This window comes from Rosa chinensis, chromosome 1, assembly GCF_002994745.2.
Source record: "Rosa chinensis cultivar Old Blush chromosome 1, RchiOBHm-V2, whole genome shotgun sequence".
Taxonomy (NCBI): domain Eukaryota; kingdom Viridiplantae; phylum Streptophyta; class Magnoliopsida; order Rosales; family Rosaceae; genus Rosa; species Rosa chinensis.
Window position 1 is genome coordinate 64453497 of NC_037088.1, and position 12087 is coordinate 64465583.

General features: G+C 36.9%; 1 protein-coding gene across 1 annotated transcript; it reads right to left on the reverse strand.

Annotated features, from left to right (window-relative positions):
• Positions 1 to 505: 505 nt before the first annotated feature.
• LOC112173893 (pectin acetylesterase 9) lies at positions 506 to 9512 on the reverse strand. The gene is made up of 13 exons (XM_024311584.2): positions 9058 to 9512; positions 8846 to 8928; positions 7772 to 7901; positions 2466 to 2545; positions 2211 to 2297; positions 2004 to 2128; positions 1836 to 1896; positions 1679 to 1735; positions 1514 to 1591; positions 1326 to 1431; positions 1087 to 1235; positions 886 to 1006; positions 506 to 672 (listed from the first exon to the last, which is right to left on the reverse strand). Exons 1-13 carry the CDS (start codon positions 9218 to 9220, stop codon positions 650 to 652), a joined length of 1263 nt encoding a protein of 420 aa, XP_024167352.1. The 5' UTR covers positions 9221 to 9512; the 3' UTR covers positions 506 to 649.
• Positions 9513 to 12087: the final 2575 nt, after the last annotated feature.

The window sequence follows — 12087 nt, forward strand, 5'->3', positions numbered from 1 at the left end:
TGTGGTGTGGGGTGGCTGTGTTATCGGTTGTAGTGAAATTACGTGTTTGGCCTTTTGCATGGATTGCAAACGATAGGACAAGGGACTTCCTATTTTTGTTTCTTAACGATAAAATATTATTGCTTAAAATAGTAATCGAACTAATGAAATATCTACCAAGAATGATTCAAAGAGACAAGTGGAAGAGAGACATTGTGTCCAAACGTGGATTTTGTAACGTTCACTCTTATTTGGCAAATGGTGGTAGAAAATGAAAGAATGTCTTTCATAATATTGGGATCTTATTTTTGAGTCTCAGATATTTTTAATTTCAATGAAATAGTCGAATTGTGACGATATTTGTGTGTTGTAACTTTAATTGATCATCTGTTAAAAAAAATTTCATTAATTGATTATTAAAATAATAATAAATAACAACATTCATTTGTTGTATTGTACTTTCAAACAAAAATGATCTAATTATATTTAATGAATTGAATTGACAGAAAAATATGCACTAGATGAGTAGATGTGCAAAATGTTTGCTTTTGTATTCCTTCTTTCTAGCATAAGCTATGTATCCACTTGTATGTGTATTCTCTATTCATCTTTCATTAAAATTTTAACCATGCCGTTTCCTTGCAAAGCTGCCAATTAAAAAGCTTCTCTCTTAATTGAGATCTTCTACAAGACCTGCAATATATCTTTTGGAGTCAGATCAATGAATCGAATAAGTACTCCACTAACTATCTTTTCTAGTCAGATCAATGAATCGAATAAGTACTCCACTAACTATCTTTTCTAGTCAGATCAATGAATGGAATAAGTACTCCACTAACATGGTTAACTAACTACATATAAGTGTGTGTGTGTGTGTGTGTGTCTCTAAATTCATGAAGGAATTACCTGAGCTTGTGTTTGCTGGTATAAGGTTATGGCAGGTAGTGTCACAAGGGTATGCACAGTCAACTTCCTTATTAGTTATCCTTCTGCTAAAATACCAGTCACCTACAGCTTCTGCAATGGTCTGTCAAAAACAGAATCAAGTTTTTACTTATTGGGAGTGTGTGCAAGTTTATGTTATGTGTAACAGTCAATTTCACTTACCTTGTTGTGTATTCTTGGAGAATCAACCCCAAACCATGTGTCCTGGGACTCACTTTGGCAGTGAGCAAAGCATGAGTTGATGTACATCCCCCCTCTTGCCGAGTACTTGTAGAACAATGCCAAAGCAACAAGCATGTCGCGCCTGAAACCTGACAATCGAAAAGAAAAAGAGACGATTCAGCCACGCTACACAAAGAGGGCAAAAACTACCAATAGAATCACATGGATTGAAGAACAACCTTGCAATACATCTAACTGAGCAGGATTGCATGCTGCCGGATCCAGTTTGCAACGGTTCCAGTGTCCGCGTGGATCAGCTGAAGATGGCACCAATCCATGATGGAACTGTGGACAAATGAAGCTTTAGTACTTAAACAAGAAGGATATTATGAAACCTCAGAGTCCACAAGACAGAGAGAATTTATACCTGGTAAACATCATAAGCCGAGTTCAAGATGAAAAAAGGCGGTGTGATGAATCTCAATGCATACTGTGGGAAAATACACTGCATCAAACCAAGGCAAATGTCAAAACCATGTGATTGCAAGACTAGAACCCCAGTAGTTAATTGGTTTGTAAAGAAAAGAATTACCAACTCAGGAAAAGGAAGGGATCCGGTGCAGTTCTTATCCAGATTCTTTTCTACACCCTGCCATGCATTTCTAACATATGAGTACATATTTATGAGCAAAATGCAGATACGCAACCAAGGACAAATTCCGTCGCTTGCTTGCGAAAGAAAAGAGTACCTGTAGAGAGACAAGGTCTTTATAGAAAGACCTCATTGTGTGATTCAAACCTATGTCTCTTCTGTATGAATGAAAGACAAAGATCATTATGCGGCATTCAAAAGTGCAAGATGCAAGAATGCTATTTACTTTGAATACTTGGAAGTACTTGGTGAAAGTCAAACTTACTCATCAAGAAAGAATCCAGCATCACTCAAGCATTTTACACTGGCATTACTTGGTACATACTTAGTGAAGTCGTCACAATGTAAAAATGCTGCTAAACCCCCAGCAGAGCAACCTGATAACAAAGCCTAGAAACGAGATGGAATAATCAGCATTTGAATGGCAGCATTAGGATCAATATATTCGTAGTCAAATTAGAGATGGCTTTACCTTACGTGCCTTTCCTAAACCTTTAGGCAGAAGATCAAGAATGATGGCTTCCCAAATCTTTTGCCCTCTGAAATAGAGCAACGTTGTCTGTCATTCATTTCACACGCGCATTCACACATACATGCAAAGAAATGATCAGTTATTTCTACCGATATATCCATTGTCATTTAGGGGCAACATTGCTATAAAACATTGAAAATTAAGAAGGCAGTAAAAGATCTAGAAGGAAACATTGGTTTAAGAGCAAATTAGTACCCCATTCTTATACACTGCGTCTCCGGCAAATGAAGCTCCATCACAATATCGAATCTTCACACGGTTCCAATTGTAAAAATCTGGTTCACCATCAAGATTATAATCAGAACAATTTCCCTTGGTTATATACTCAGATAATGTCAGTGCAAAGACAGTATATTTTCTTATGTTTATGATTTCCTTATAGAGCTTCTTTTTTTTAGAATGATTTCCTCATAGAGCTTTTATAACATGCTTGTGAAATTTATATGCAGAGGTAACCCAAAATCTGAACACTTTATTCAACAACATATAAAGGGGTAAATTCATTATCAAACTTATTTGTATTCGACGGAGGAAGCTCAAATGAATAAGCCTTTTAGGGTCAGAACTCAGAAGTAGATTCAGATCCTAACAAAGAATGAATAAGCTTTTTAGTTACTGTAAATTGTAGGCTGAAGTAGATCCAAACCTTCCAACCGGACCAACTCATTGGACACAGGTGAATTTTTACGTTTACCAGAAAAAACAACAGTCCTGAATCAAAGACAGGAGGAAATGGCAAAGCTGGAAAAGGCTGGAAAGATCAAACAAGTTGTCTGTAGCTACACATTACTATGATTTTAATCACGTGAAAAGGACAATAGAGAACGCCAGGAACGTGGAGGACATAACTCTCATTGACTACATTCATAACCGGATATGTTTAAATTAACCCTTTTTAGGGTCAATGCTAAGAATCTAGATTCAGGTCCCAAAAGGTGTTTCTGTTATGACTAAATATAGGGGTCGTCAACGGGCCGGGCCGGGCCTGGCCCGGCCCATTCATAGCGGGCTCGGGCAGGGCCGGGCCGGGCCGGGCCTTGTTATATTTTTAAATAATTGCGGGCCGGGCCGGGCCGGGCTTTATTAAAAATCAAAGGATCCAAGCCCGTCCATATAAAGCGGGCCTTGCGGGCTTTTTCGGGCCGGGCCGGGCTTGGCCTTGCGGGCTTTTTTGGGCCGGGCCTTGCGGGCTTTATTTATAAATAAATATTTAAAGACACAAGTTTTTTTTTTTTAATCAAGCTTTGGAAATTCAATGGATAATGATCAAATACAACCAAAGATAATAGATCTATATAACTATATTGTACCAAAAAAAATCTATATTTATATATAGATACTAATTTATTGATAAATAAATTTTTAAAGACACTAATTTTTTATAAACCTATATTTATATATCATACACTCCAAAGAGCAACCCCTATCAATTCAAAGAAAATGAAAAAACCGACCGTTGGATGAGTTTATTACAATAAATTATGAGTGTGGTAAAAAATTTAGCCAATTTCACCATATTTTCGAATCCGATCGGATTGGTCAACCGTAGTCACTTATATGTTTTATTGGTTGACCGATGGCGTGGCAACCGTGAAACGTGCTTATTTTTTCACATCACGTTTGTATATATTCCATCGATGGATGTGCGTGGACATAAGATAAAAAAAATTAATTTTAATTACAAACACATTGGTGTATACCAATTTTATTCCTTTAGTTGTATGACTTATACATTGCATTTAAATTGTTTAGGTTCATTCTAAAGCAACCATGAAGTAGAAAATGAATTCAGAGAAACCAACCGCTCGATGGAGAGATTGTAATGTTTTATGGTGATTGTAGAAAATCTAGCCAATTTCGTTATTGTTTCGAATTCGATCAACTAGGTCAAACTTAGTTACTCTTATAAACCTATATTTATATATCATACACTCCAAAGAGCAACCCCTATCAATTCAAAGAAAATGGAAAAACCGACCGTTGGATGAGTTTATTACAATAAATTATGCGTGTGGTTAAAAATTTAGTCAATTTCACCATATTTTAGAACCCGATCTAATTGGTCAACCGTAGTCACTTATATGTTTTATTGGTTGACCGATGGCGTGACAACCGCGAAACGTGCTTATTTTTTCACATCACGTTTGTATATATCCCATCTATGGATGTGCTTGGACATAAGATACAAAAAATTAATTTTAATTACAAACACATTGGTGTATACCAATTTTACTCCTAAAGTTGTATGACATATACATTGCATTTAAATTGTTTAGGTTCATTCTAAAGCAACCATGAAGTGGAAAATGAATTCAGAAAAACCAACCGCTCGATTGAGAGATTGTAATGTTTTATGGTGGTTGTAGAAAATTCAGCTAATTTGGTTATCGTTTAGAATTCGATCAACTAGGTCAAACTTAGTTACTCTTATAAACCTATATTTATATATCATACACTCAAAAGAGCAACCCATATCAATTCAAAGAAAATGGAAAAACCGACCGTTGGATGAGTTTATTACAATAAATTATGCGTGTGGTTAAAAATTTAGTCAATTTCACCATAGTTTTGAACCCGATCTAATTGATCAACCGTAGTCACTTATATGTTTTCTTGGTTGACCAATGGCGTGACAACCTCGAAACGTGCTTATTTTTTCACATCACCTTTGTATATATCCCATCTATGAATGTGCTTGGACATAAGATACAAAAAATTAATTTTAATTACAAACACATTGGCATATACCAATTTTACTCCTAAAGTTGTATGACATATACATTGCATTTAAATTGTTTAGGTTCATTCTAAAGCAACCATGAAGTGGAAAATGAATTCAGAAAAACCAACCGCTCGATTGAGAGATTGTAATGTTTTATGGTGGTTGTAGAAAATTCAGCTAATTTGGTTATCGTTTAGAATTCGATCAACTAGGTCAAACTTAGTTACTCTTATAAACCTATATTTATATATCATACACTCCAAAGAGCAACCCATATTAATTCAAATAAAATGGAAAAACCGACCGTTGGATGAGTTTATTACAATAAATTATGCGTGTGGTTAAAAATTTAGTCAATTTCACCATAGTTTTGAACCCGATCTAATTGGTCAACCGATTACCGATATGTAGAATATATATATATTCACATATTCTATATAGAATAATAGAAGTATAAGAACTTCCACACACACACACACACACACATATATATATATATATATATCTATATATATTATTATATATATATAATATAAAACACACACATATATAAATATATATACATATATATAAACACACACACACACATATATATATATATCTCTATATATATATATTATATATATAAACAAACACACACACACACATATATATATATATATATATATCTCTATATAAACACACACACACACACACACACATATATATATATATATATATCTCTATATATATATATTATATATATAAACACACACACATATATAAATATATATATACATATATATAAATATATATATAAATATATATATAAATATATATATACATATATATAAACACACACACACACACATATATATATCTCTATATATATTATATATATAAACACACACACATATATAAATATATATATACATATATATAAACACACACATATAAATATATATATATATACATATATATAAACACACACACACACACACACACATATATATATATATAAACACACACAAATATATATATCTATGTGTGTGTGTGTATATATATATATATATTTATAAACACACACACACACATAACTACAAATATATATATATATATATATATAATATTTTACCGGCTTTTACGGGCCGGGCCTAGCGGGCTTTTACGGGCCGGGCCTAGCGGGCCTTTGGAGGGCCGGGCCTACGGGCCGGGCCGGGTTTTTGCGGGCTTTAGGCGGGCCGGCCCTCGGCCCACCAAGGCGGGCTTTTGCGGGTTTTTTGACGGGCCGGGCTAAAAGCCCTCCGGGCCGGCGGGCCTCCATCGGCCCACTTGATCCGCGGGCTTTTTGATGAGGCCTAACTAAATATAATAGATATATCTATTATATATATATATTAACTTCAGTACTAAGGTGTAGGGCTGGCTTACTTCTTGGTATTCACAAAGGTTGGACTGACATAGATGTTGAAAGCGACTCTGCCATCCTGATTTATGCTCTCAATAGTCGAGAGAAGAATTTCTCTTAGATAAGTCGAGTTTTAGATGATTGTAGGGAGTATATTACTGCTTTTCAATCTGTTAGAATTCGACATATTTACCGTGAAGCAAATGGTGTACCGGATAGGCTTGCTCACCTTGCTAGTAGTGGTTTCATTGATGATGTATGGTTAGATGAGACACCTGCAATCCATTCAGGATGTTCTTTATGAGGATTATTGCAACTGTTCTACTGTAGCTTGGGGTTCAGGTTTTATGTCCCACCGATGCAAAATTATACTATTAATTTAATAAATGGAACCGGGCGTGGGGCTGAGCCTCCCAGCTAGGCTGGCTTCCAAACCCCTTTCAAAAAAAAAAAAAAAACTTCAGTACTAATCTACTTAACAGTAAGAGAAAATTGTCTTGTATACTCAATGTTTATGTTAAACACTTCACGGATTAATTATTGCTTGACATGTGACCAATGTTAAGAATTTCGTCTTGATCGATTACTAAAAGATATAACTTTTTAGAGTGTTGGTCTAGGGTTTAGCTCTTGAGTTTTGGGTCAAGCTCAAGCGTTTGCGAGCTAAACCTAAACCGCAAATCCTAAGCAATGACGAGATGAAAATAAAGGTCCTATGTCAAATACAGTAGCTGACATTTCTATGTTATGTATCTGGTATTCTGGTATATTTTTTATGTTATGTATATGGTATTCTGGTATAAAATAAAAAAATTAAAAAATTAAAAAAAAAACAAAAAAAAAACTAGCTATTGCTCTCTATATGCAATCCTAAACGGCCAGATTCATTATTTGAAAGATAAATCTTGCTACAAGGCAATTTTCTCATACCTCCATCAATCCTAAATTATTGGAGGAATTCTTTATGGAAGAAGAACAGATTTTTTTCTTTGCTCTTTCCAAGAACTTCTTCTACTTTGAAGAGGTTTTATAGAGGGCGGATTTGGTATTTGGATATTTTGTGTATCAATGATAGAGGTTTTAACTTTTAAGAGGCATGCACAGATTCTTTAAGAAAAAATCAAAAATAAATAAAGTAAGACCTTTAGGCTACACAGTCTGGCACTCTGGCTTCTGTTCTTAACAGTAAAAATTATATGAAGATTGATGGTAAGAGAACTGGAATCTTTCTTAGCTGTAAGCCAAGACTAGACAGAAATAATGAAAAGCAATAATAGAAGCCAGGCCTTAAGGTCCTTAACGTATCATGTGGAAGTGTGACATGGACCACTAGATAATGAGCTACTGTTTAAGCTTGACCACTTGAATGGAAGAAGAACATGGAGTCGGTACCTGGATTAAGAGAAGCATTATTACTTAGAATCCCAGAAAAGACCTCCCACTTGCTCATAAGGTGTGTAGAACCTCTTCTTGTTTTCGCCCTCTCCAAGCAAGAGTCTATATCATTACACCACCCTCCACCCTGTGAATCAAATGTTGGACATTGATTAGATTGAGGCCCTCATCATGAGTCATGAATGCGAAATTCCAAACCCGAACACCTACTTACCTAACCGATTTAACAGAAATTGGTTAGTGATCTTTTGGACCATGAAAGGACATTGCGTATTCTAGAAGTGAACACCCACCAACCAAGGAAAGCTTGAGATAGATAAAATGAATCTTTTGAAAGTTTGAACCAACCACTAGATATGATAGCAAAAGTGAAAAAAAAAAATTAAATGGAGATCTGAGATTTTGTAACTACTTCATAAATTCTAATACAATGTCCTATATTCTTTTACTTGAGAATTAATTTTTGTTTTACAAAAGACGACGGAACTAAAAATGAAATATATAAACAAGAATAGATAATGACCTAAACCTAAATTGATACGATTAGATAAGAGTCACTACGCAAAATTTCAGTCATACTTTTATGTTGTTCAATATCATCGTGTGATTAAAACTATCTGGAGAGAATCAATCGAAAACTAAAATCAAATTGCGTACAGTTTCCATGAATGAGTTTCATACTATTTTTTTCCCCCACCAAGTTTTCAGAATGTGACTGCACATTGCTCCTAGATCGGGCTAAAAAGTCACATGAACTAGAAAACCCGACAAACTCCCGTTTCCGCTAATAAGAGCCACCCAGATCAGCACTGCCGCCCACTGTACTGCTAATTGTCTTGTAACGTGCACAGGACACGAGGCATAAAAACAATAAATACGACGTCGTACTTATCTCCCTATTTCCACTGCAAGTCCAAACCTAATGAGTCATGATTTGATGATTTGTCAACTTAACTAGACACGTGGCCAGACATGAATGGATACAAAAGAGAGTATTTTTGTCTCCTAACAGCCTTACCCTTTTTCGTGTTAAATAGATTGAAAAATTAAAATTAAAAATGAATAATATACCTCAAACTGTAAAAGCCAGTTTCTTGCTCCGGCGCCGAAGCCTCTGTGAATATGATACGCAGGCAAACTCCCATCCAAGCAAACTATACGAATATTCGCCGCCAAAAACCAAAAAAGTTAACAGACAAAATGCAACAATTCTTCTTTCTTTCCCGCAACGAAAACAACCTATACTCGAATAGCTTTCTACATCAGATAGCCAACAAACTTACAAGCGCCGAGAGCGGGGGCATTTCGGACGGTGGTCATGTTCACCATAAGCTGGTGCGGCTGCTGTGAGTAAATGCACCAAGGCGCGCACGTTAGCAGCGCCAACGTGACTGCTACCACCGCATTCACGCTCTTCGTCATCGTCGTCTTCATTTCAGTAACCATTTACATAAACTCTCTCTCTTTCAGCATCGATATAGGGGGAGATATCTGAGCTGGGACAGAAGATTGCGTTTAGGGAAAGAAAGCCGATCTTGGTCTTAAATGGGAATAAGTGAGAAAGTTGATTATGGTTTTAAAGTGAGGAAAAGAAAAGATGAAACAGTTGGGAGAATTTATGCATTCACCAAAAGGAATGACGTAACTGGAATTTGAGGAGGAGCAGGGAGAGTTGGAGAGGGTTTGGTTTTGGCTAAAAATGAAGGCAACTGCTTTGTCGTGTTGGAGAGGAGGAAGATTCTTTATAGGGCGAGAGAGCCCGGGCGGGTGATGATGAACTGGATTGAGAACCATGGGGCCCACGGCCATGAAAATGGTGATGGGCTGTTGGATGTGGATTATGATTAGTGCAGTGATAATGAAGAGATTAGAGGTGAAAATATAGAGATTATCTTAATATAATTATGAGCAAACCCAAAAGAAAAACTACTAAAGAAGCTCTCAAAGTGTTTTCAATTTTTTTTTTCCGGTTACAAAAGTGTTTTCATTTATTGAAGTTTGGGGTTTTAAATTGACCTCAAGTGACAGCATCTTAAACTTGAAAGTTAAATATCATTATTATCTAACTGATGCAGAAGTTTGACATTTCTCTTCGTTCCCTTGGCTCTTTGTTTACTGGTTGCATCAAACTTATGTCTAATCGGAGTCGAGCTCACATATATTTCGAGAATGTAAATGACCGGTGATTCTTTGGCTAAGAACAATATCAATCATGACGTATTTTGGATGATATTTCAGTTGTTTCTAGAGCTAGGAGAACTGGTTTATGCTCTAGCTCTTAGTTTGTTCTTCGTTTTTTGGGTCTTGGATAGAACTACCAAAGGTTTCAAGATCAAAGAGCACCATACGATGGACATTTAAGTGGTTGCTCCCATGTCGCTGTAGTCATTTAATTTACAATTTGTTGTCTTATAAAAGACTTATTCATGATTGATGTATGTATTAGATACTTGTTTATCTAAGTTGGTGGACCATTGCTTCATAGACTTTGAAGATCGAGGAGGTTTCGGTCTTATCCTTCAATGGTATTGAGTTAGGTCTCGAAGTTTAACTATAGTCGAAACTAGGCCCAATTTGTCAATTAAGTCAAGCAAACCCACATATTGTCATGAATTAGGTCTAGAATACTACGTTTTTTGTTTTTATGACTCTGAAGTGGATGCTTCGGCCTTGTCCACCAATGGTATTGAGTTAGGTCTCCAAGTCGTTGATCCAAACTAGACCCAATGTGTCAATCAAGTCAAACAAACCCCACATTATTGTCACTCTTCTAAAAAAAATTAGGTCTAGAATACTAATTCTATTTTTTTAACCCCTCCCCTCCCCACTCTTTAATGGGACCTTCTAAATGAGAAACAATTGTTTTACCACCTCACCAAGTCCATTCATCCTAGATTCCCAAGTCTGGAATGCTACTACTTCATGGACTGATTGTTAACATATAATTTGAAAAGTGAATATTTGTATGAAAACTAGGGTCGATCTATGAGTGGTGTGAACATGTGGTCGGTGTCGCCAAATACTTCAACATGTTTTTGAAAAATTCAACTTATTTGAATATGATATACGATATCTGTAGCGTACAATATAGATGTAGATTTACGATGTAATGTTTTATATTCATACATCTTTTACATAAATTTCTAAAGTTTAGAGAAGTTTTGAGTAAATAATAAAATAAATGACGAATAAACTAATTGTTAAAAAGCTTTGAAAACAATTGTAAAGTAATTAGAAATCACTAATCATAGCGATCAACTGTTTTGATTTTTGGTTTTGTTTAACTATACCAAGTGCCAAATGAAAACTAGCAGAGCCTCTCTGCTAGGGTTGGGAGTTTGCTGCCTTTGGCCTGGCTTCTCAAGAATTGTCCCTCATCCTCGATGGGGCTCGTTTCCGATACCATCACTGGGATCAGATGATTTGTCTTCGTTGTTTGGCGGTGCCATGCGACAGGGGCTGTTTGGTGGTCAGGAGATCGGAATATGTGGATTGCGATCGAGCTTTGGCCAAGGATTTAAAGAGCTGTCTACTATCGGCCAGATCAGAACTTTGGCTGAACGCCTAAAGCCTTTTCTGAAGGGCAAGGTGTCTGGCGGTACGCAGATTGAGGCGACAAATTGGACAATGTGTGGGTTGTCGATTCGACGTATAGGCGGGTTGATGGCGGTGGAGAGCAGTGGAGGATCAGAGCGACCAAGGCGGGCGCGACTTAAAGATGGGGCCGATTAGTCCGATTTTGTGTCGGAGGAACTTTCCCGGCGAGTGATGGCAGGGTGTCAGTTTGTAGGCATTGTCTGCGCATCGATCAGGCTTGGAAGTCAGTCCAGTCTAAGTGATGGCTATTGGCGCCAACCTGATGGTGTCGGATTGGACCTCTGTCGGGGAGATGATGGGGTCGGGATGACTCTTCTCCGACGAAGGGCAGTGGAGCAGCGGCCGGGCACGAGGTAAGGGATGGCCTGGGTGCGAAGAGAGATGTTGGGTGCCTAAAGTTGGGCCTGGGCCTCTGCTCTGTTGGATTGCTCTAGCAAGGTTTGGGGTTGGGCCTGCCTACTTGGGTTCCTACGAATGGTGGTTGAGCCCGTTGCTTTTAGGGTTCGTATCTGGGACCTGGGAGACTTTTTATGGGCCCTAAATTTTTCTGCATTTTGGAATGGCTTCTTTGGTTACTTAGGTAGAAGATTGCTCTCTATTTGGCGTATTTTTTTGCGTGGAGTAGGCAATGTCGGTCACACTACCGCCCGTCATCTTGATAGAAGGTTACCCTCTATTCGGCGTATATCTTTGCGTGGAAGTATGGTCGACCATAC